The 26,121-nt window shown below is 35.7% G+C and overlaps 1 protein-coding gene across 2 annotated transcripts in view; it reads right to left on the minus strand.

Moving 5' to 3' along the window:
- Positions 1 to 5,966: 5,966 nt before the first annotated feature.
- The window catches only part of LOC128204547 (calcyphosin-like protein), a 32,695-nt gene continuing 12,540 nt past the window's right edge, over positions 5,967 to 26,121 (minus strand). The window contains exons 2-4 of one of the 2 annotated variants that reach the window (XM_052905966.1): positions 25,637 to 25,705; positions 24,659 to 25,040; positions 5,967 to 6,451 (exon numbers count right to left, since the gene is read on the minus strand). In XM_052905966.1, the coding sequence (XP_052761926.1) occupies positions 6,207 to 6,451; positions 24,659 to 25,019 (606 nt within the window). In that variant the 5' untranslated portion in view covers positions 25,020 to 25,040; positions 25,637 to 25,705 and the 3' untranslated portion in view covers positions 5,967 to 6,206. Of the gene's footprint in view, positions 6,452 to 10,231; positions 11,115 to 24,658; positions 25,041 to 25,636; positions 25,706 to 26,121 lie in introns of those variants that run through there. The other variant, XM_052905959.1, reaches the window with a different exon arrangement.

The raw sequence follows: 26,121 nt of genomic DNA on the forward strand, positions 1-26,121 counted from the left end.
AGCATGGACCGAAATGACAGCTGATTAGTCACTGACATTGGATGCCGTTGAGGCAGTTTTAAGATTATGACCATTAAAAGTGTGAGGATAGAGTATGTTATGACCAAGACCTTTGACCTCAAAATCCATATGAGTCATCAGCTGGTCTACAAAAATCTAAATGTCAAGTTTGAGGGACATGGGTTCAGGCATTGACGTGTTATCACACAGACAAGCTTTTTTCAATCAATGTCACTGTGACCTTGACGTTTGACCCGATGACCCCTAAAATGAAAGGGACTCATCTACAGGCCAGACACAACTCAAAGTCAGGTTTGAGGGCCATGGGTACAGGCATTGTCAAGTTATCACTCGAAACATTTTCGCATTCAAGGTCACTGTGAACTTGACCTTTGACCCAATGACTCCTAAAATCAATAAGCGTCATCTCCTTGTCAGGACCAACTTCCATGTCAAGTTTGATGATCATAGGTTCAGGCATTGTTGAGATATCCCTGAGAGAGGATTTGTTATCTTTTTTGCATTAAAGGTTATTGTGACCTTGACCTTGGCTTGATGACCCTCAAAGTCAAGAGGGGTCATCTACTGGTCAGGCCCAACCTTTATTTCAAGTTTGATGACCATTCAGACTGAATGGCATGACTGGTCCAGGAATTGTCGAGTTTGCTTTCAAGATCACTTTGACCTTGACCTTTGACCCCTAAAATCAATAAGGGTCATCTACTGGTAAGGCCCAACCTTCGAGTCAAGTTTGAGGGCCATGGGGGCAGGCATTGTTGATTTATCACTTGGACAACCTTTTACCATTCAAGGTCACTGTGACCTTGATCTTTGGCTCGATGATCCCCAAAACCAATAGGGGTCATCTACTGGTGAGGCCCAACTTCCATATCAAGTTTGATGACCAAAGGTCTAGGCATTGTTGAGTTATCACTCGGACAAGCTTTAAAATTAATTTACCGTTCATGGTCACTGTGACCTTGACCTTCGACCCAATGAGCCCTAAAATCATCTACTGGTCAGGCCCAACCTTCATGTCAAGTTTGATGACCATACATCCAGGAATTGTTGAGTTATCACTCGGACAAGCTTTGGTCTACAGACGGTAGACGGTACCGACCGACCGACATGTGCAAAGCAATACACCCCTCTTCTTCGAAGGGGCACATAATAAAAAATGTCTTATTATGCACAGCAGTAATTACATTGACAGAGACATTTTTCCTTTGAAGTATTTATAAATTGAGTCAGTAGCTGAGTCCTTGGATGACATAACAGTGTAGTATGTTGGTTATAATATTTGTTTCCTTTTTAAAAGATATGCCAGCATGTATAAAGATGGTCTCTTCTTCCTGTATAGAGTCAACATCAAAGTCCACAGTAAATAGATTCATGAGAGTTGCACTAAGACAGAACTTTCAAGTTTAAACAATTTACAATGTTGAACTGATGTAAATAGTTGCTCAGATCACAGCAAGGGTAAACTGAATCAGAATGAATCCATTGAAGATGTTGAAACAGTTTATGTTTGAAGGCTGTTCAACTCCAGCACAATCCTTTGATTTGAGATGGTGGCATAAACTGTTTTGTGAATTCTGTCCTTGAAGTCTTTGGTAGTCTCAAGTATCACCTTGAAAAACAGTTAAGATGAATTTTGTAGAGATTGGAAAGTCTATTGCTCTTTCGGTAACTTTCATTCTAGGTTCTGAAGTATTTGTGACATGGCGCTGAGTCTCTGAAACGAGAAACAAAAATTATTTAAGAGCAAACAAAGCAATGATAAAAAAAAAAAATTGAGTACATATACAAAATATTTTAAATTTACACCTTTTAACAGTCACAGAATATTTCACAGAGCCACTTGTAAAATATTTTTAATAAAACATCTGTTGTTTTCTCAGTTAGATAAAGGGCACAACTCAAAATCACTTAAAGCCGAATTTATAGACCTAATAATTAGGACCTATACATCATATACAAATATAATACAATAACATTAGTGTATTGTCTCTGACATGACAGACAGCTATAATGATACCTTGAATTTGGTTCTTTGACAACAGACTTATCTGCTAGAAATCATTAAAAACCCTTTTTATTTCATTTGTTTTCTTTAAGGCTGCACTCTTACAGATTAACAGTTTTGATAATATTTTATCTTTTGTCCAGGAATGAGCAAATTTTATGTAAACATCTGAAAACCAGCGATACAAGAATGCTGACAAAAGATTTTATCGCAGTTTTTCATATTTCTGTCGCAAATTAATGATTTTGAAAAATGCATAAAACATCAATTTTTGAAAATAAATATGAAAACTTGCAATGTGATTTTTTTAGCAGTCTTATATCACTTGTTGCTATGCATTTTCACATGCTATGTTACATATATACAGTATCCAGTGATGTGGATCATTCCATATATATGCTGCACATCTTTCATATTATAATTATAGAATGTGCATCAAACTATATGCATGATAAGCTTAAAAGTTTGTATTAAATTGAGATTTGGTAAAAAAAAAATGCTACAAACTGACTGTAAATACATACATAATGCACGACTTCCACTTGATTCGCTCTTGCGGTGTATTTACTTTTATCTTGCTTATAAATAACACAAGTAAACCGAAAATATGGAAATTTAGTTACCCATCCAGAAAACTGCAGTTCTGTGTAACAATCCGTCCCGCCTAGTTACCAGCATCTTGGATCCATGTCAAGATCTGAAATAAAAAATGAATAATCTATTTATTTATAAACAGGCTGTTTTCTTTCTGAAGCTTAAAATATGGTTGACATTTTTCTTTAAATGCAAGGTGGTTTCTGTTTTAATAAAGCCATTGCTTGAGCTCAAGTAGTCATCAGTCGTGGGGTTCAAGATCTGAACCTGTCCCACTTTTGCACCCAGGTTTACCATACTAATATTATCCGATACCGTTCATGAGTGTGTCCCAGTACGAACCCACAAAGGTCAGATTGTTTGCAAATTAAGTTATCAGGAACAGTTTGTTGAGCTGGTTGAACAATTCAACTGCAAGCTTTAAGTTATTTTAAGTTCTAAGGGCCTGTGAGCCAAGTTGATAGAGCACAAACTTGCAAACAGGGAGTCCCCAGTCCAAGTCCCATTACTAGCTGCAATGTTTTCAGAACCGCAAGAAAATTGAAAAAAATTTAGTTTGGGACAAACTGTGACCAATAGAGCTTATGCTTCCCTACTGGCTGCTCTGGATATTTAAAAAAAATACTTTTTGACCCATCCCACCCCCCGCATCCCCACCCCTAGGCAACTTTTAAATTTATAAGCTTCAATGTTGATTTAGAATTTCTGAACACTATTAGAGACATGATAATCTTGTAAATATATGTCAAAGCAAGTTATTGAAAAATGATAAAAACTTTGACAGATGAAATGACAGATCAGTGTAACTGTAAACACTGTCATAAAATCACAGGCATCTGAATCATTGTTTGTCACTAAAATGTTGTTTAAAGCCATTTTGGGTACATACAATGAGATAAACAACACATCTGAAGATATTTAGTGTCTTTGATATACAAAAAAGAAACAAGGTATGTAACTAAAACTTACCCGATTCCACGATAGAGTCCAGTTTTATGCAAATTTCTCAACCAACATATAAACAATCCATTTTTAAATAAGTGACATGGAAATAAGAGTCAATTACCTTTAAAATGGTGTGCGATATGTTAGTATAACTATATTGTCTTTAGCCAAACAAGCATAATTCAATGTCCAATTCTCGTGTTTTTCTTTAGTCGGAAAGAGTACAGCAAATTCAAATCTTCTATTTTTACAGAATGTTTTAATTTGTCTTAATATTAGGGATCGCGACTTTTCATTTTCTTTATGAAACAGATTTTTTTTATTTTCTAGACAGCTGACTAGATGTTCCCTCATTTCACTTACAACGAAATTGACATTTGTATTTACATAGCCATTCTTAAAACAAAATTCCACAGCATAAGCAATTGCAAAGACACCACTGGCATGTACATTTGGTTGTTGTAGAACTCGTGGAACTTTATAAGCTGAGATTTGTTACTTTTTATAAATTAGGAGCATCGTAGTTCCACCGATCATGACGACTTTAAATAAAGATTCTTGTATCTTGTAAGTTATATTTCATTTGTAAAATAGCCTTCCGAATATTTCAGAATTTATTTACTATTTTTTTTTGTCAAGGAACTCTTCATAACAGGTTTATGACAATACACAAAAAATGCCATACCATGAAAGGTGTAAATGCGTTATACAACACGTGTCAGAGATTAGCGAATGTCCCTCGTTAAGAACATGATAAATGGATTAGCCAGTTTTATTACACACGCACGGCTACTGTTCGGTTCATACCCTAAAAATATTGTTGTTTATTATAAAGGCAATTTTATAGAATAAATGATTGTTATGCAAAGGCTCTAATCTAGTTTAGAAATAATACGATGATAACATATAACCAAATTCCAAAATAAATAAAATAGTCAGCATCAGATTTCTTAAACAGCTAGAGATTTATTGCAAACTTCAAGTTGACAAATAAAATATATTCGGCTAAAGTTGTGTAATAATGACGAAGGTATTCAAATGTATTCAATGTTAGCGAAAAGCACAAACTTATAAACGAAAAATGGAGACATAATGTGTTGATAACTTAAGAATGGCGCAACTTTAAATAAACACTCTTCATCTAGTAGCTTTAATGTCTTAACACACGCATACTTACTATAATAGGATGTTATAACATTGCAAATATTAGCTCCAGAAAATGTGTTTGTGTACTTTTTCTCCAATCATTGATTCACTTGTTTACATGCTATGAACATTGTATACTGTTTTACGCAATAAACATACCGTATCGTATCGATATGAGTCGGATATGCCAACATGGAATTTTTCAACTGTAATCATTAATGCTTAAAATATTTAAAAAAATATAATGTCTGGAGGGGGGGGGGGGGTAAACAAAAGAGGAAGAGCAATAAACAACTTTGACATAACATAACTTAAAAGGTGCAATTCTAAGTTACTTCATACTCTAGCCGTCATCAATTTTGTATGCAAAAACCATGAGCATTTGTATTGCCATCGCATCTTTCTCTACACCTTTAACACGAATTGCATAGGTAGTTTAATAGACCTATAACAAATTGCATAAATTAAGACATAATGTTTATATATTTTATACCAGTTTGTTACATATAAAAACAAATAAAATTGTCAAATTAGTGTAACAAACATCGGCAACACAATCCGTTGCCTGGGGCCATAAGTCATGAACCGGGAATTATGAGACCGGATGAGACCGGATTTTACGAGGAGAGACCGGGAAATAGTATCACCCAGAAACGGGCGCTTGTTCGTACGAAATTCTTAATAAAACGGCTAAACAGCCTGAGATACATTGTACAAAGTTCGTAAGCAAAACAGACTTCGTACGAAGTGTAATAAAACTGGCCCTTATTTCTTGTAAAGTTTGGAGTCCGGATTTATTCTAGCAAGTAATTTGGTTGGTGCCAAAAAAAAGGAAAAAGTCCAATGTCATTAAATGTAACTGTCAGCTCGCGCAGGATAAATCAAGATAAAATAAATCATGCATTCTTAAGAAATGTATTTTAAACATATCCTTTGTGCTTTAGAATTATAGGTTTATTGCATAATTATCAATGTTCTTGTAAGCTATTGAATATTACTGGTGTTTTAAGCATTGAAAAACCGCACTCTTTCTTCGACCGAGACAGGCGGTAAATCGGTTTGTAACTTTTCAGCCGATTGCCCCTACTATGAACGCTGCCCTGAGCGGGCACCGTCCAAAAACGCAGAGCAAATTGTAAACCGGCAATGGTCATATCGATTTAACGCTTTGTTATTTTTTCCTTCTCTTATTCATCAGCGGATATTTATATTCAATCAAATGTGTGTTGGTGTATTTATTAAAGAACAATACAACTGCACATTATATCCGTGATGTATAGACATAAATATATAATTATTTACTACTTAAACTAATATGCAATTTGCTTTCAGATAAAAGTATATTTTGTCATACAAGCTACACTTTGCTAAACATCGAATGAAGAAGTTCAATGAAAACTAGAGCACATCCTTTTTCACTGTCATTGTAGGAATTATACCCATAATGTTACAGGAACAGGTGCGCGATCGGTTATCAAAATGTATTTTGCGAGCACTATTTTGTTTTTTCGCCTTTGTTTGGAAGACCATAACATGCTCTCATCATGAGGTCAAAGTAGCTGTCATCGTCGACTGTAGCACTGACTCCGGCGTAGTAATTCAAGAACTCCTCGCGCGTGACCTTTCCATCCGGGTTACCGGGAGTATCGATACTGTCCAAAAAGTTCCGAAGTACTTGCTCCTCCGTCCATTCACCGGACATATATTTCGGATGTTTCCTCGCGTTTGAAGAATATACAACTGAAAAGTACACAAATATATTAATACTTTAAGTGTTTATTATAATACTGTTGTTGTTGTTGTTGTTGGTGGTGGTGGTGGTGGTTGTTGTTGCTTAGTTCAGTTTTTAAACTGGAAATATGTTAAGTATTGCATAAAATACGCAATAAAATACGCAAAAAATATGATTTTTTCTAAATAAACCTTGCTTACATAAGTTTTGTATCGATTGATGAACGCAATTGCCGAAAGGCAGTTCATTTAAGGAATGGAAGGTGAGGTGTAAATATTAGAGCGTAAAACGTTTGTTTCAATAAATAATGGAAATTTACGTTATTATTTCGTTTGATTACGCCATCATATACGTTGTACAGAATACGTATAAAATTTAATTACATTTTCTATGGTGAAAAAGTCCACATTTCAGACGGTTAACGATATTATTTTTTTGTTGATAACTATAAATAAGCACCCTCTTCTCAGTGCCATCGCGGCCGTCTTATGCGAGTCAATTTGGTAATGCATAAACGTGAAGAGGCATTTCATAAATGGCACAATTAACGACCGTGTCCGCCTCATATCATACCAGAGATACATAAAAATCCTTTCAAGCTAGTGAATTACATTGTATGCAGCGACTTAACCACTATATACGTATTCTTTTGTAAAAAATATTTTAAATTTATTGTGCATTTTTCCCCTAGCACAATGCATTATTTCACAATTATTGTCTTCCTATTCAATCGAGAAATAACACCAGCTAAAACTAGAATTCGATATTACTTTTCAGATCATCCGTCTCAAGCACATTGTTGTCATTTGCATCCAATTTGTCAAACACCTCATTGACAACATGGTTTCGTGCAGTATTCATAGGTGGGCGCAGCTTGGCGACAAACTCAAAAAAGTATATTTCCCCGTCATGATCAGTGTCAAAGGCATGGAAGAGCAAGCACATGTTATACCCAGACTCTTGAAGTCCACATGCCTTAAGTCCTTCCTGGTAACACAAACGCTTATTAAAATCCAAGTCCATGTGTCTAAATGCTACACTCATCTCCTTGATTCCTCCGACTCCATGATATAGACACTTATTTCTTAGAGCCAACACCAACTCTGCAACTGCGTTGTTCCATCGTTGTAACATGTTTTTATGCTGTTTTAAGGAAACCTCTACATTTTCAAGATAGTATTCTTTAAGAGCTATGCATCGATATCATAATCTCGTTCATAACTGCAATACAGGAAATAATAGAAATACTGATGAATAATATATCATATGTAGAGTTTGCTAAGACGTGTTCTTTGTATGAAACCGTGTCTGCTCTGTTATCAAGATTTTTCTTTGTTTGTTAACCCGCGCGTTTCTCCTGCGGTTATTTAAACATAAATTGGAAACATTAAACAGATGAAGAGTAAATGTTAGCTAAGTTTATTCTTATTATTGTACCTTTATTATAAGAAAAATAAAGACCAAAATGGTATCTGGGTTTGCAACAAATAAGAAATAAAATGCGATAGATATTATTTTTAGACCTTACTTCTTTTGTCATAGTTGTTTTAAAATAGATTTCAAATCAAAGTTTACGACTTTGCGTCAAGACCAAATATTTTAAAGGTTGGCAAACCGTAGGCTGTGGTTAATGTTAAAATGTGATAGGACGCCCCCACATTCTTAACTTGATGGGTTGTGATCCATTAAAACATCTGCTTTGATTACCAAAAATTAAAAAATCTAACAAAACTAATTGTTTACACTCCGCTAACATGTTAACATTTGTTTACGGTTTACCGTGGATATTGTGTCCTGCGTTTTACTGTCACGTACACTTCTTAAAGACCAATTAACGACTGTTTTGATGTTGTCATATAAAAACAGATGTCAATGTGATTAGTTAAAGACATAAAAATAAATAAATTAATTAATAAAATAAAGAAAAACACATTATAAAATAATAATGGTGTCGCCAGTAGCAGAAATCGAGCCCGGATCGACTAGGTCTGCAAGCGGGCGCTATGATATTCATTACATTATTGTAGAAAGATAGTATATGAGGGTTCTATTTAAACTTTACATTATAAACAAACTTTTCATTTTGGGCTGCAATGGACTTACTTTAGGACAAAGCTAACACTTCTGTTTTGGAAGTAGGGTAATAAGAATTTTAAGTCGCTTTTTCAACCTGCTATTTATTTCTTAATTGGTTTATGTAAACAATTGTGCTCGCCGAACTACAGTAAGCACATACTTGTAACACTTAAAGAGTTACAAGAACACAACTTATTCATGCCACTGTTTTACAAAGTCAAGGGGAATAACACCTGTTAGTGCGATGGAAATGTCAGACAAGTCGAAGAAGCACAACAGCCCGTGCTAACCAACAGTCCTATGAAGTCATATAAGTGTAGGTGCAATATTTGTTGGAGCTACATGCAACACACTTTTTATATAACCCCTAGTAATTTCTTTCTGTGCGTATAATGATAATTTAATGGGAAAACTAATACCAACTTCTTAATTGGCAGTGTGGTAAAAAACGAAAGCAGAATCAAAAGCTTCTATGTATAAAAATAAAATACAAAACGTTTGGATTGATACAATGTTAGATAATAAGCTAGCCTCAACTATGTTAACAACAAATCAATGTTATTATGGATTTTATGCCACGACAAACGTTATTTTTAAGGGCCTGTCACACCTAGCCAATTTGGTAACACGTCGCCAAGAACGGCAGTACATCGACAGAACATCGGCGAAAAAAGAGCCAAGGCTTACGACGGTATAAATTTTTGAACATGCTCAAAATGTTCTGTCCTTGCGCTGCCGGTCGGGTCGTTCGATTAACGGAATGGGTTAGAATTAACTTCTGTAAGATTTTCTTAAATGAAATGAAGTATTTTAAACAAAGAAATAATGAGCTATTAGTGTAAGTATCAGTAAAGAATAACGAGATTGATGTCATTACCGTGGATATGAACGCAATTGGGCTGGTTGAAGTACACGTGGACTCCACACACTTTAACCAGTCCAACTGCGGCCATACCCTGATACTGACATCAACCTCACAATTCGTTCCTTTATTAATGCAATTATATTTCTATAAGTACAATCTATGGCACATGAATTGCTTTAAATAAAAATCAACCCAAGCGAAGTGACTTTAGTCTGGCTCTAAAACATCTTAAACATATACTTCATTTTACAAAGTAATCTTTAAAAATTTCAGAACTCTTTGAATAAAGAAATTTCCCCCCCCCCCAAAAAAAAAAAAATAATAATAATAATAATACAAAAAATAGTAAGCTTAGCTTGATCCTGTCATAAGGGACTTACGTGTGTTCGAACAATTAGGGGCTTGTCAGCCATCTTCGTTTGAATTTGATTATAATACTTCAAGCAGTGTACTTGTTGTGTTTATGTATGGATGTGTTTGCACTTAGATTCAGACAGCAGGAGTAGGATTTACAGCAATATGTAAAAACATAGCTCTTTATGGTTACTCAAGTAATTGTTCGTTAGTTTAGTTTAAACCAATTAATTTTAACCCGATTGTGATAAACGCTTATATAATTATATTCGAGTCCATTTCATTGGTAGAGACCTTTATTGGTGTCCGTTTTGAGAGGTCATGAAAAATGTCTATTACTGGGTGCGAGCTTATAACCACGTGGGTGAATGGCTGACACCTATACCAACAGACCATCCTTACCATCAAATGTGCTTAACCTGCATTCTCAATATTCGGATTTCATGTTTAGTTTAATTAATGACTATTTACGAACAGCATATGCATCTCTTACTCTTGAGGTCTTCCAGTTCCAGAATGCCATTTTGATTGGCGTCTAGTCTATCAAAGGACTGGTTGACAACATTCTTCCTCGCCTGGCACATAGGTGGTCGCAGTTTGGCAACCAACTCCAAAAAGTCAATTTGCCGGTTTTTATTTGTATCAAACGTATTGAACAGTAAATCAATATCTTCGTTTGTCATTATCAGCTCGTAGGCTTTCACGCCTTCCTCGAACTCTTGGTAACACAGCCGCTTAGAAAAGTCAACATCCATCCGTCTAAATACCACACTAAGTTCCCTAATGCCGCCGACTCCTCTTTTTAAACATTGACCCCTTAGGTTATCGATCAGGCTGCGTACTTTATCCTCCATTGTGGCTTTCTCTGTTGAAAATCCGCGGTACATGGTACTATCGTTATTTCCAGGTAGATGTTTTCACTGGTGGAAGGCAAAACACGATGTCAATGTCGTAAGTTCAACCCTTCCAATATTCAAATCGTAAAATGCTGTCGCTTCAGCTTGTATCTTGCGGAACTGTTATTGATTGGTGAGCATCATTAATTCCAAGGAAACAGTAAGGGAGCAATCGATGTGAATTATGAAACGGTAAAAGACACCGCGATTCCCTGGCCTGTTTAACTATGCTCATTAAGCCACATGGTTGTATAAGTCTAGAATATTTAATAAAATTCGCTCCCTTCATATCATCGAGTTCACTATTTGCGCTTTTTATTAGCTTTTTCAAAAGCCAATATAAACAGTTGTTCCACTGTTTACACTCGTTTTTAATTACATACAGTAAACAGTGTTTGAATAATGAAACGTTAACAAAACAACCATACTATCTATCAGCAACTAGAAATATTTCCACATGTATTGATATTTTACCGCAGTACGTACTGATCCCCGGGTACCTGGAAAACATTTACCTTGTATTTTAGCAGTGCGAATAACTTTCTAGATAGGTGCGGCGGGCAGCCGACAATGGCTTTTATATGACTGCTGAAATCGGTTTATGTTCGCAGTGCACAATTACCTCTCTGTCGTTGGTTAGGCCAAATAAAAAAATAGGTCTGTTTCAGGTTACCCGACCGACCCTATTTTTTCCCGCCGACCCTAACCTATTTTTCCCTGAAAAAAAAAATGTGATTTGGGTACGAAAAGCATTTATTACGAAATGTATGTACGTAAATTTGACAATATTAGAGTTAGATTTCTGAATGTATTTACCGTACTTCACCTTAGAGTTTGGACACCTTAAAATAATTAATATTTCGCTCTCCGAATTCATAGAAAATAATCATTTTTACATTTTATCTACATGTATGGTAAACCTGCCTTTTTTCTTCATGTCTGCATTTTACCACTTATTAATTTATCCGTGGTTATCAATGGTTATTACGCCTATAAGTGTAACTCCTTCATCAAGTTAATTAAAATCCCATTCAACAACATTTTATACATGCATTGAAATGAATAAACACCTTTTATCGGCTTTAGATCAAACAGTCACATTGTGTGACGTCACATAACTCTCAGTTATACCCACGTGGATTTCATGGACAGCATGGATATTGCTATGCAGGATTAATGTTTCTGAGTGTATTTTCGATTGTAACTTAAGTATTGCATTTCTAACTTTAATTCCTCACATTAAATAGTTACCTGTATCATTGAATGTGTTGATTTTTATTGTTCTATTGATGTTACAATGAGTAATTACTGTACGATTATTGTTTCATAAAGTCTATATTAAAAGTGTGGTACAAGTTTCAAAGTTTATTGGCGGATCGTTTTGCAAACATGTCAGGTCTGTGTTTTCTTAATCTCTTGATTGCCCTTGTTGTTTCTTTAATCCTCCATTAAATATATCACACATCCTTTTCAACAGGCAATAAATCGTTTAGGATGGGTAGTAACTAACTAACTTATCACAGTGATGTATACGGTTAGGTAATCTAGTGATAAAGATCAATAATATTTGTCTGTGAGACTTAGTAACTGTAAAAGTTACAATCGATGTCCTTTGGGTGTCCGAAAACTAGGTACCTAAAATAAATTATTTTTGAAAATAATAATGAATGTCCGAATTTTTAGATTGTCCGAACTCTAAGGAGAATTACGGGTAGTTTGTGCTTGTGTGGCAGGTATATTTCAATTCTTGAACTATATTTTCTTGTCACGATACAAATGTGTCAGATACTGACTTTCGAATTGATATGTCAGACTTAAGTGTGCAATTTTGGCAATAAAACCTGCATGTTACTTGTTCTTCAAATCTGGACCCCAGGTCCTCTTGACAGCATTGAGGTTTCCTTGGCTGATGGTTTATATGGTAAATTTGCTGTCCCACTATTTATGTAATTATGTTACAGGAAGGTAAGCATTCTATAGAGGGTGATTGAAAGCAAAAGGGTGCATACAAAAAAGTAAAACCGTTCCTAGAAAGTCTTAAATAATAGCAGAGTGGTGTACCATAACTTAGATGAAATCCAACCATCATTGTCAAAGTATTTAACCAGACAAATAAAGAATGTTTCCTTTGAAGAATGGAACATGTTTAAAAACTACTGATAAATCTGAAAATTGATGACTTTTATTTTTGTTACTTTCTGAGTCAACAGTAACTGAAATCAATATATAAAAAAAAAAAAAAAAAAAAAAAAAATTAAAACATATTCCGACCTACCTACCCTATTTTTTTTGGCAGCGTTACCTGAAACACACCTATTTTTTATTTGGCCCTATAATTGATGGAACCTCTTTCATGCAATGAGATCCCGAATAGTTATTTTTCTATGACAGCGTAACCTATTTCAGTCTGCGTTAATGACTTACTTGTGTACGCGATGGTTTTTTCGTCTTGCATGAGACAACAACATAGCCCATTATCTGCTTGCATCAGTTTCGACAACAAGCGGCTTTTAGGGGTCATGATAACTATCACTGGGACCTGTGTTATTATTTACCTTGACCTTTGAGAATGCTTACCCTATGGGGCGTCCGACAGAAACTCTACGTCCTTTTAAGAAGGTCTCTTATGGGCGCGGTAGCCTCGGGGATTATACCTACGACCTTGAATGCGTCACTGTATTCGGACATTTTTTTGTTAACTGGTTGGCCATGTTCTCGGTAAATTGCCTGCTTTATCAAAAATAAATCTACATATGTCGGTAGCCCATTCAAACTGCTAACAAAGATGGATTTCACTAAGACCATGGCTGACTGAACAACTCATTATTTAGTGGGGGCAAGAACGCTCTGCTGCTGATAAGCCCCCAGTAGTAAATTCAATACATTGGTGTTTGTATGGTCAGTTTATACATGTTTTCTGTTAGTAAAATTTGTGAAATGGTAAATTGTGTATTTGTTGTTGGGTGTGCAAATAGACAAAACAAAGAAAAAGGAATGTCTTTGCACAGATTTCCTAAATAGCCATTGAGTACACACATCGAATACATATGTAGGCTGTTGCAGACAATACAGAAAAAAAGATTCTGAAGTAACGTATGACAATATAGACAACACCAAGGTGACATTTTTTACAGGTATATCCCGTGATTTTGTGGATATATATTCCGATAGAACCCTATGTATTTAAAGTTGCACTCTCTCTCCCAAGTAAGATTTACCAGAATTAAAATAATTGTTTTGATATAAAAAAGAAAGATAAATGCATGTCGAAAACAATGGTTCTTATGAAGGATACCGAGTTGAGTTTGAAAGAAAGGTGCAGAAAACACGGGATTTCTACCTATTTAGACAAAAGAAGATCGCAGTGAATCTTTCAGCACTCACAAATCATTTATCTTGCGTTTTCAGATATTAAATACACGGTTACAATCTTGTTATCAGTTATGAATAGTTTTCAAAAAGCATGATTTAGTTACAAGTTAAAGGTTAATCACTCAAAATTTAAGTTTGTTATACATGTGCATGTATTAATTTTGAATCAGAGTGTCACTTTAAAAAAAGACTGGCAAGACTTTCATTTAAAGACCACCTCTTGATTGTCCTAATGAAAATTGGATTATGTCTTTCAAACAAAGACATATTGTTGTGTCCTCAGTAGCCACTCTATATGTATGTGCATGTAATATGATACCGGGACTTCCGGAAGATATACGATCATGAATAAAGCTAGTGAACGGTCATCTGTCGTTTCTAAGAATATCTAATCCCCGAACTTATCATCTGGCGACGAGGATACTGTGAATTAATAGTGTAATATTTGGATTAATGATCATTTTGTTTAACTAATGGATAAAGACGTTAACCAGTGAACATAAAATGAATAATCCTCCGAATTATCCATCCTTTGATGTGGACACAGACAAATCAAACGCTGGCACGCGTTGGGAGAAATGGCTAGGGCGGTTAGAAAATTTATTTGTAGGATTAAAAGTGACAGATGATGACCAAAAACGGGCGTTGTTGCTTCATACGCTGGTGAGAAAGTGTATGACATATACGATGTAGAAAAAAGGGACACGGATGCGACCTTCGAGGCAACGAGGAAAGTGCTTAATGATTATTTCGCCCCTAAAAAGAATGTTCAAATGGAAATATACAATTTTCGCTCATGCAAGCAACATGACACGCAGTCATTAGATGAGTTCGTGACAGAACTCCGGACACTTGCAAAAAATTGTGAGTTCACAAACGTAGACAAGGAAATTCTACAACAAGTAATTCAGAACTGCAGATCGAACCAATTAAGACGTCGTGCCCTGCGAGAACCGGATAAGGCATTATGCGACATATTAACAATGGGTCGAATGCTGGAGCAATCCGACCGACAGGCTGCTGCTATGGAGAATTCGGACACTGTGCAAAGGGTTTCACAACGACCACGTGGCAGTGTGAACAGGCGTGGACATAAACGAGAGCGCGGCGGTCAGCATTATGCAAATTCCGGCATGCGGAGAGGCTTATCGGCGAAACCACGTGATCGCGCTCCACTGAGTGAAAATACCTGCCGAGCATGTGGTTATGAATACCCACACAAGCAGACCTGTCCAGCGAAGGGCAAAACTTGCAATCTATGCAAAAAGCCTAATCACTTTAGTAGGTGCTGCCGACAGAGGGGTATTAGGGAAGTTAAGCTACAGTCCGATTCAGAAGATGAATACAACTACCAAGTCAGTGTTAAAAGTGTTAGCAAAAACAACAAGACTCCGAAAACACTTATCTCAATTAACAATATAGCAGTAAAAGTAACAATAGATACCGGTTCGAGTGTAAACATTATCGATGAAAACACATACGCATTCCTCGGAAAACCAACACTTAAAACGAAACATTTACCTAAGTTATTACCATACGGAGGGGGTTCAAACTTGAAAGTGAAAGATTGTTGTGAAATGACAGCTGAGAAAATTGACAAAATAGTTGTAGACAAATTTTACCTAGTCAAAGGTAATTACGGGACACTTTTAGGATTTCAAACGGCTTCAGACTTAGGTGTTGTTAAAATAATCCAAAAAGTCAACATTTCACAGGAAACAATCGAAAGAAAATACCCAGGAATATATGAAGGTATTGGGAAATTGAAGCAGCAAACCGTGAAACTTCACGTAAACAAGGACGTGCGTCCAGTGGCACAAAAAGGCAGAAGAACTCCTTTTCATTTGCGAAAAAAGGTCGAAAAGGAAATTGAAACAATGCTCAAAAACGACATAATAGAGGAAATAAGGAATGAATCAACGCCATGGGTGTCTCCAATCGTGACGCCACCGAAGAAAAATGGTGACGTCAGAATTTGCGTTGATATGCGATTAGCAAACAAAGCGATTGAAAGGGAACGACACCCAATGCCAACCATCGATGAGCTTATACATGATTTAAATGTACCAAAAGTGTTTAGTAAAATGGATTTGAAATCTGGATACAATCAACTAGTTCTCGAAGAAGAGTCACGCCCAATTACAACCTTTTCGACGCACATAGGTCTATTCAGATACAAACGATTGAACTTTGGGACAAACTCCGCAAGCGAAGTATTTCAAAAGACAATAAGTTCAATAATAGCAGGAATTTCAGGAGCAAAGAACATTTCAGACGACATAATTGTATATGGGAAAAACCAAACAGAGCATGACATTGCATTAGACAAAGTGTTCAATGCAGTTCATCTCAACGGGTTGACACTTAATAAACAAAAATGCGAATTCAACAAGTCAGAGATTACGTTCTTTGGTGTTGTTTTCAATGGGTCAGGGATCTCAGCAGATCCGTTAAAAGTGGAAGCTATCCGAAAAATGGAACAACCAACCAATGTGTCAGAAATAAGAAGTTTTCTTGGAATGACAGCATATTGCTCCCGTTTTATAAAGGAATATGCGACAATAACAGAACCTCTCCGAAGACTGACAAGAAACGAAACACCATGGTCATGGGAACGTGAGCAAGAAAACGCGTTCGAGAAGCTCAAACAGGATCTCTCAAGTGACACAGTGATGGTGTATTTCGACCCAGGGAAGGAAATAGAAGTAGTGACAGACGCTTCACCGGTGGGACTTTCAGCAATTCTTACCCAACAGGGCAAAGTCGTGGCATATGCGAGTCGGGCATTGTCACCAACAGAGTCTAGGTACAGTCAGACGGAAAGAGAGGCGTTAGGTGTTGTATGGGCATGCGAACACTATAACATGTATCTTCGTGGTGCTCCATGCTTCACTGTCATAACGGACCATAAGCCGCTAGAATGCATATGGAAGAAAAAACAACCGCCTCTAAGAATTGAACGGTGGGGTTTACGACTTCAGCCATACAAAATGAACATTGTCTATAAGCCTGGAAAAGACAATCCATCTGACTACCTGTCAAGACATCCATTGAAAGATGTTGGTAACGATAGAAACCTAGCAGAGGAATATGTGAATTTTATCGCTGGAAGAGCTGTTCCAAATGCTATGACATTAGATGAGGTAAAATCAGCATCGATAAGTGACAGTACAATAAGAAAGGCTATTGAGCTTACAGAAAATGGAAAATGGTACGAAATAAAGACACTAAGTGATCTAAAAACAAAGAAGAATTATCTGCACTTAGAAGTGTGAAGGATGAACTGAGTGTACACTGTGGAACTGTACTATTGAGAAATGACAAGATCGTTATGCCTAAATCATTAAGAGCGCAGGCTATCAAACTGGGCCACGAAGGGCATCAAGGGGTCGTGCGAACCAAGAGCTACATACGTTCAAAAGTCTGGTTTCCTAATTTGAACGGTGATATCGAAACAGCAATAAAAGGTTGTTTGGCTTGCCAAGCAAATACAAAGGAACCGAGATCAAGAGAACCACTGAGAATGTCGGAAATGCCATCAGGCCCATGGATGAATTTAAGCGCGGACTTTTGTGGACCGTTACAAACTGGGGACTATTTATTAGTTATCGTTGATGAATATTCACGTTATCCAATTGTGGAGATAGTCAAATCAGTATCGGCGAACACTGTCATACCAGTGCTGGACAAAATAATAGCAATGTTCGGGGTACCAACAGAGATCAAAACGGATAATGGCAGTCCATTTAACAGTAATGCATTTTCAGATTATGCAAAATACTGTGGATTTATTCACCGAAAAATCACACCTAGGTGGCCGCGGGCAAATGCTCAAGCAGAGTCTTTTAATAAGCCCCTAATGAAATGCATCAAATCTTCACATGTAGAAGGAAAGAACTGGACACAGGAGTTATTCCGTTTCTTACGCCAATACAGAGTGACGCCACATACGTCAACTGGTTTTACGCCGTTCCGTTTATTGTTTCAGCGGGAACCATCAACGCGATTACCAGATATCGCAAAACCAGAACAAGATGTTAGATTAGACGAACTCGCAAGGCGTAATGACGAGAAATCAAAATCCCACTCGAAAGATTATGAGGACAGAAGGATTAGGGCAAGGGAACGTCACATCAACATTGGTGACAAAGTGCTACTGCGAAATGAGACACCGTCTAAGTGCTCTACGCAGTTCAAACCAATGCCATATACGGTTACGGAAACAAAAGGACCTATGATCAGTGTAAAATGTGATTCAGGACATCGAGTTACACGTAATTCGTCTTTTATGAAAAAGGTTGAACCATCATTGGACGCCTCCAACATGGATATGAATAATAATGACGATGATCTTGGGAATGATCTGATCGATAATGATGGTGGTCAAAATACGACGGAGGTTCACACCCGACCAACTAGGGAACGACGACCTCCGACGTTTTTGAGCGACTATATGCGGAGTGTAATCATAAGGTTTCATAGTGATATGGGCATAATACACCCAGTGAAACCTGAAGATCGATGATATTTGATCTTTCGTGTGAGTTGTAAACATAAATGAGTACCAAATTATCTTATATTGTTTTATTATAGTTAATATTGATAAGGCGTTTTAAATGAGTTTTGACATATGAACATTTGATAAATTCTAAAACATTCAGTATATTTAAATTTCTCACAGTGAATATCTGCCAAAGACATACTTTAAAGTAAAGAAAAGAATGTGGACAAATTATGGACAATTTAGATGACAGACGATTTTCTTATATAACATTATTCTTTAAAAAAAATATGAATAAGATTGTGTACGTATGTGTAAATGTTTGGTAATAATTGCTCATGTAGTAGAAACGTTTTATCTAGTAGTAGTAAATATAACCTTCGAACTGACCTCACCAGTATCAAGTTTCAATGAGTTACTGATTACCTTGGAATTTCTTAAACCCGTAAACACTATAGTTAAGTTCACAGAATCAATTCCACCAGAGTATGTTAATAATCTAGTTATCAATTGCAAAGTTATCGATGTGGGTTGCAATATTAAGTTTTGATATATTCGTATTATAATTATAACATACATGTATTACTTTTAATTAATGATTGTTGTTTTTATATTAATATTTTTCAAATAACATTCAATCTGAATTGAGGAGGGATGTTGTGTCCTCAGTAGCCACTCTATATGTATGTGCATGTAATATGATACCGTGACTTCCGGAAGATATACTATCATGAGTAAAGCTAGTGAACGGTCATCTGTTGTTTCTAAGAATATCTAATCCCCGAACATATCACATATCATATAGATTAACACTTCGGGGGCAAGAGTTCCTCGAATTTGGAACACATGGGTACCAATTTTAGCTAAATGTTTGAAACAATTAATTGTTTGGCCAGAGAGGGATGTGGCACGATCAAATATACATGAGGCATTTGAACCTGGTTACAACAAAGTTATTTCAATAATCTATTAGTTTGTATTTTTTATTAAACGCCCGCATAATCTTACTCCGGCACTGTACTTAGGATTCCTTCATTCACCGGGCAAAAAACAACTTTCTTGCAATGAACCGTCCAGAAAATTGTCACACGTGAGAATACATGTTAAGCGTGTCATAGGGAGAATGAGGAAGTTTCTTATACTGGACTCAAGTATTCCTGTTAATCAACTTACTTTATTGAATAACAATTTGATGCCTTCAATCATTACATAGAACTAGGTGTTTACATCTAACAAGAAACGCAAAGCAATTTGTGGTCTTAATTGTTTATTTTATGTTTATCGCTATATCGCTATAAACTGCCAAAATTATTATTATTTTCACTCTTTTCTGTTTATATACTGTATGAAAATACAAATACTGAAAATAGTTTAAGTTTGACTCAATTTTCTTTATTATCCCTGGGATAATATCTGACACAAACACTTTTAGTAGTTTTATTGTTAATCTTTTCAAGAAAGTCATTGTCTCTCTGAACATGAACTGATAAACTGTTTGATTTACTCCCTAATATACTTGCAGTTATTTTGTAAGGATCAGGTAAAGTTCCTGCTTCAACAGAATATATATTGGCATTGCTACATTACTGAAGGATAATTTCCTTGCATAATCTGATAAATCCACTTGTTTAAATAACTCAATTCATTGATGTCTGACATTACGTTCTATCATGTAAACTAGACCATTGAACTATATTGTACTATAAAATGTATTAACCTGGAGGGGCTTATCAGTAATATTTTGCCCCCAGCTAGTACACGTGGTCAGTTAATGATATGCAGAATCTATTTTTAGGTTATCTGAAATCCATCTGTTTCCACTGTTTCGGAAAGATAATTGCACGCGAGGCTGATTTTACCGTCAACTTGTATATTATATCCAGAGTATGACGTTAGGTTGGAGTCGGGGCCTCCATTTGCCATTGACCTTTTCAAATTGGCGTTTGGGTAAAGTATTCACGCTGCTTCCTTTTTCGAGTTTTAAACTAATGTTTTGAAAAGGTTAACCAATTCCTAAATTTACAAAATGCGCGATCAGGGGCGGCCGTTTTCAGGTGATTCAATGTATATATATTACAAACCAAACAATAAAATTAAACTAAATATCTAATAAGCATAAACATCAACTGCATAAGGTAAGTAAATTAAAATATTTCATAATGCTATCTATTACTTAAATTAACATGTGAATAACTGTATATGTATAATCACTCAAGTGGAAATAAAGAGTACATCTGTAACTGCCTACATAGGACATACACCTATACAAAGCGAAACTATATGTAGCCGGCCTAAGCGAAATCACTAAAATCCTGAATCAGGTTAGACTAGTTTAAAAACTGTTTTGGTGATACACTACATAGCTTCATAGTGTATATAAAGACTTTAATTATAGGTGTTGGTGAATGCCCTGATTTGTGAGACTTTTAAATCAATGATTTTAATTTGTTGTTTCAAACTTCATGGTTGACTCGTCGAGTCTTCAAGTGCATTGTTTTACATATTATTTTTGTTCAGTTTGATTAAACTGTGTAAATATTGAGATGTTTAGGGTGTTTTTGAGCAAATAGAGTTATCATAATCAGTATTGAAACTGAAAGACGTATAGATATATTTTTTTTAAATGATTCGCCCATCTTGCAACCTTCGAGAAGATGAGTTCCACTTCTTTTTGAATGTAACATGCATTTGATTAAGATACTTCCTAGATATTAGTGTCGGCATCCTCGCTGTAACTTTAAAATAAATCAGAAAACAACGTAAAGATGGTATTGTTCTATTGGACTTGTGTGAATCGTTCTGATTTTATATAAATCCGAAATCAAAATAAGTGTTGAATGTCGTTTGAATACGTTATAGTTATTGACATATCAAGGTTGTATTTTACATGTATATGTTTTATCTAATTTGTCCACAGTTATGTTCCCGTTTAAAAATGCCATATTGTGCTCGTTTCTGAAACAGCAAATATTAACATCATGGAAAACTGACTATCTGACTATCAGAAATACGTATTAAACTAACCGTAATTCTACGTACTTATTTTATATGTAAGAATTATGAACAGACAAACAATAGAAGGAACAGACCATTATTTATCAGTTGTGCCGAATTCTAGCTGAAAGCGGCAGACTAAAGATAAATCAAAGGGGGGGCTAAACCGTTAAATCAGATAAAGTCATAGTTCTTTTGAATTTCTCAAAGTCGTTTAATCAGACTTGTACAAATTAATGTACGTGTTTGGCGTATGTTAACCAAAGTACACATACTTCTTTAATTTGATCAAATCTTTTATATCAAAGGTCTGTTATTTGCAGTTTCAGAGAAGATTTTCAATGATGTAATTATATACTATATAGAGAACTTGTAAAGTATGCACCAGTCAATTGTAACCACGCCCCCCCCCCCCGGTGGTAAAATTCCGTGAATAACCCCGCACCCCGGGGATCTAAGGGGTAAGTGCAATTCCCTGATATAATTTGCGGGAAGACAAAACCACCGCAATCTCCTGGCATTGCGAGGACACTAGTTCTGGCTTCCATACTTTTAATATTGATATTTGTTTATGTTTACAACACATTGAACAAGTCCAAAAAGGTAATATATAATGTGTTCGCTGAAGTTCTTTAGCTACGAGGACACCTGAAAGGTTAAAACACAGCCCTTCCCCCCGGTATATCCCCAAGGGGCCGTGGTAACAATTGACTGGTGCATTATACGAGAGGAAATCAAAATTGAGCAGGCAAGATTGTTTTACCTACGGCGATGGTTTATCACAATGTCATTGGACAAAATGTACTTACACTGAGAGTGGCTCCAAGACTTTTCTATGCACATAGGTAAACAATCGTCTTATTTATAAGCCAGATGATGTGCACATATTCATACATTTGGCTTCATTTAGAATGAAACTTCATAAATAAGTATGCGCATATTTGATATTTTTTATCTCCATTTTGCACAATTGAAATCACATGATTTTATCAAACGAACTTGTATTGCTTGAAAATTTACGTGTCAAATTAAAAATGCTAACCACGGTAAGATGAAAATAAATCCGTTTGATGGTGGTAATCATTCAATGGCGGCTTTATTGATAAATTTCTTCAATAAAACACGTATGAAATTCACATCATCAGCATCCGGAAGCAGTGATAACATACATGTCTGAATCATTCGGCCGCTCTGATCAGAGTTAATGAGGTCAATACGGTAGACTGGTACCCTGATTTACTTTTCCTCAAAAATATAAAGTTATACAGGTACGCGGCATATGGGTTTTAGTTAACATTAATAGTATTTGAACAATAAATACCAAAAATCATTTTGTGTTTGAAAAAGTGCTTAGTGCCATGCAATGATTAGTTAAAAAATAAACTTTGTATCGAAAAGAAAATATCACGGAAACATGCAAATTATGTCGAAAAAAAGAACAGGGACCGACTTCGGATTTTTTTTTATTAACATTGATATCGTGTTTATAAATAAATACCAACATTCTATACAAAGGATATTAACAATACTTTTTTTTAAACAAACTTGGTTGTTTTCTACTTAGACCGCACACTTTAGTCGCTTTACGTATGAATTCACAAGACATTTCGAATGCGCGATGGGCACCGCGGTTATCTGATACTGGTTTCTTGTCGGATAAAGGGTACTAGTCTATCAATACAGAGCATTGAACGGGAAAATTTCGATGCGTACCTTTCCAATATGTTCATATTCTTATTGCATGTAATCTGACCGTATGCAAGAACATTCATGTAGTTAACCCGATTAACTCACTCGCTACGTATGAATTTCTTTTGCTTCATTAAAAGAATATACGGTTAGCTTGAATTGTTAGGAGAACTATTTTTATTGGATTTTTTCATTATAATCAGTTCTGGTACTACTTTGATTATTCAAATTCGCTAACGGCAATCCAATCAAAATACAGCGTATGAATACATTACGTCAGTGAACCCCCAGATGCGGCTTGAGAATGCAGATATCGTGAGTATCGCTATGAACTAGGCCACAAGTGCCCTAGTCCAAAAATTATAGATACAGTGCATTTGACTTAACTCTTATACAGACGTTTGAATATATTGTTCGTATGCCTTGATTATCATATTATCTACCTCTAATTCCGACTTTATAGTTTGGACAAATGAGATTTCATATCCTTTAGTAACTACAGACAGAATAAAGTTTTGTTTGATATATATCTCATATAATTTACCTTTATAACATCAGTAACAGTTGTGAGTAAGTCAGCTTTACAAGTATACATCATCGTTAAGATACCCTTATAGGAAAGTGCCATGTGGGCTCAAGTCGGGAGATAGAGCTGGCCTATCATAATCTGTCTGTAATGAAATTAAGTGATGAGGAGATGTTGTAATCAATAAATGACATCCTTGTCTGTATGGGCCCGCTGAGTCTTGCTGTTTGTACATAAATAGATTTCCTTCCTAATGCTGGTAAGAATGTATTCTTCAAAACACTTAGGTAACGACATGTATAATTGGTGTCCACGTCGCCATTGTCATCCTCAAAAAAAAAGGTCCAATAAATCCTTTAAAACTCATTTCACAAGGACCATGTACGCCCAGACAGTTTTGTTGTGTCGCATGTCTTCTACCGACCCTGTATCTTCAAACCTTTGAATAAGTCTGCGTTTTTGGTACAAGTTCCATATAAGCCTTGGTGCTGCCTTTTTAACAATCGGTTATGGATGGTTTGCTTTTCGACCCACTTCTGACCACTGTCATCTGGAAGACACCATCTTGAAAACATTTCCTACAGGAAATGAAGTCATTACTGACGTCATGACGTCAACGTTTTCTCGTACCTTTATGTCATCCCTCTACTTTGTATTGGTGCATATATGAATTAAGTGCTTTAAGAAATACAAAAGTGTGACCAAGTTTCTAATGGTGTCATATATGAAACTTCTATATGATAAAGCTGAATCATATAATGTAACATTATGGTGAATATTAATATGAAAAGTGTTTTTAAAGGAAAGAGACATTTTAGATTAAGTGAAAATTCTAAGTCCAAAACATGTTTATTAGTGGTGAATTCATTTTTAATTTAGTATTGATGATAAAACATAACGAATCATAACCAAAAGTTTTACGACTACACAATGACTTCTTACCATTTAAGTCATCTAGACAGATTGCGCCGTCTTTATTGACATCAAGAACGTCAAACGCCTCATTTATAATGTCTATACGACACTGACGCATGGGTGGGCGCAACTTATGCATGAACTCACAGAAGTCAATCCCACCACTGTTATTGACGTCAAGAGCATCAAAAAGCGTCTTCAGGTAACCGTCAGACATTTTGATACCCAAGCGCTCCAGTGCGTCCTTGAGCTCTTCCAAGACAATCCGTTTTGAGTAATCAATATCCATCGCACGGAACACGACGCTGAGCCCCTTTATTCCTTGGCAGCCGCCTTGCAGACAGCGTGCCCGTAGACATTCAATCAATAACTCTGCAGTCTCAGACATTTCGCTTCTGGGTCGAAAATACTACAAAATTAAACAACACAGGGTTTATCAACAGTAAAATTAGTGATGACCTTGTTCATTTATAAACAGATGATGCGAAAACTTAAGCATATGCTCCTCGCCCAATTTTCTCGAACAATCTTTATTCCAATATTAAAGGATCAAGCTAACTTTTAACTTAATTTCTATTTCAATGAAAACAATAATTTCGTGCTTAAAACAATCATGTCACTCAGATTGAGTGTGAGGTAGCAGATACACTATAAATATTGTATTTGTGCATTGTTTCGAACAAGAAACCAAGACGAAAAACAAAACAAACGTGAAAAATAGTCTCTGCTTGCGCAAGTGGCTTTACGAAGCAAATTGTATGACAATCAAATTGAAAACTGCCTATTACATGTGATATATTAGTATATATCTAAGTTACGTTTGAGACTAGTGAGCAGGAAAGTACAGTGTATAATATAATTGTATGAAGGTCGAACATATGACAATAGCTTAAAATATGATCAATGTATTGTATATATCAGAAATATAGGATCATAACAAAGGATCATTAATTTCTATAAGTCCATAAACATTGTATCTATGTGTACAATGATTTAATCACCCACCTTAACTCCTTAACTATCTGTCGGTGTTAATCCGTAACTGGGACCTCTCTTTGCATGCCACCAAGCGTCCTTAAAGTTAATAGTTGTCATTCATAATTCAGTCTGCATGTGATGCCACAGCACTATTCCGCTAATGTATATTGATTGTATATGATCACAGGGCTTCTGTTTTAACTTATTTCTACGTAATGGAAGCGTTTCGTTAACTCAACAAGCAGTGCAAATTATGTATTTGAAAACATGACCTAATTGAAACTCACTAAATAGTGAAATAGCGTTTAAGTCCACAAAAAGTAAAAAAAAAAAAATAATTGATTATAAACAAGATAACAACAGCAACTTTGTATATCAATATGATAATGAACTTTCGACAGCATCATTAATAAAATAAACAATACTGTGACAACATTGAAAAAGGCAAAGGTCACACTGTCTGGAGGATTCAGAACAAGCGAAGGGTTCAAACTTTGCGATATAATCCTGTA

This window comes from Mya arenaria, chromosome 2 (assembly GCF_026914265.1).
Source record: "Mya arenaria isolate MELC-2E11 chromosome 2, ASM2691426v1".
In the NCBI taxonomy this organism is placed as follows: domain Eukaryota; kingdom Metazoa; phylum Mollusca; class Bivalvia; order Myida; family Myidae; genus Mya; species Mya arenaria.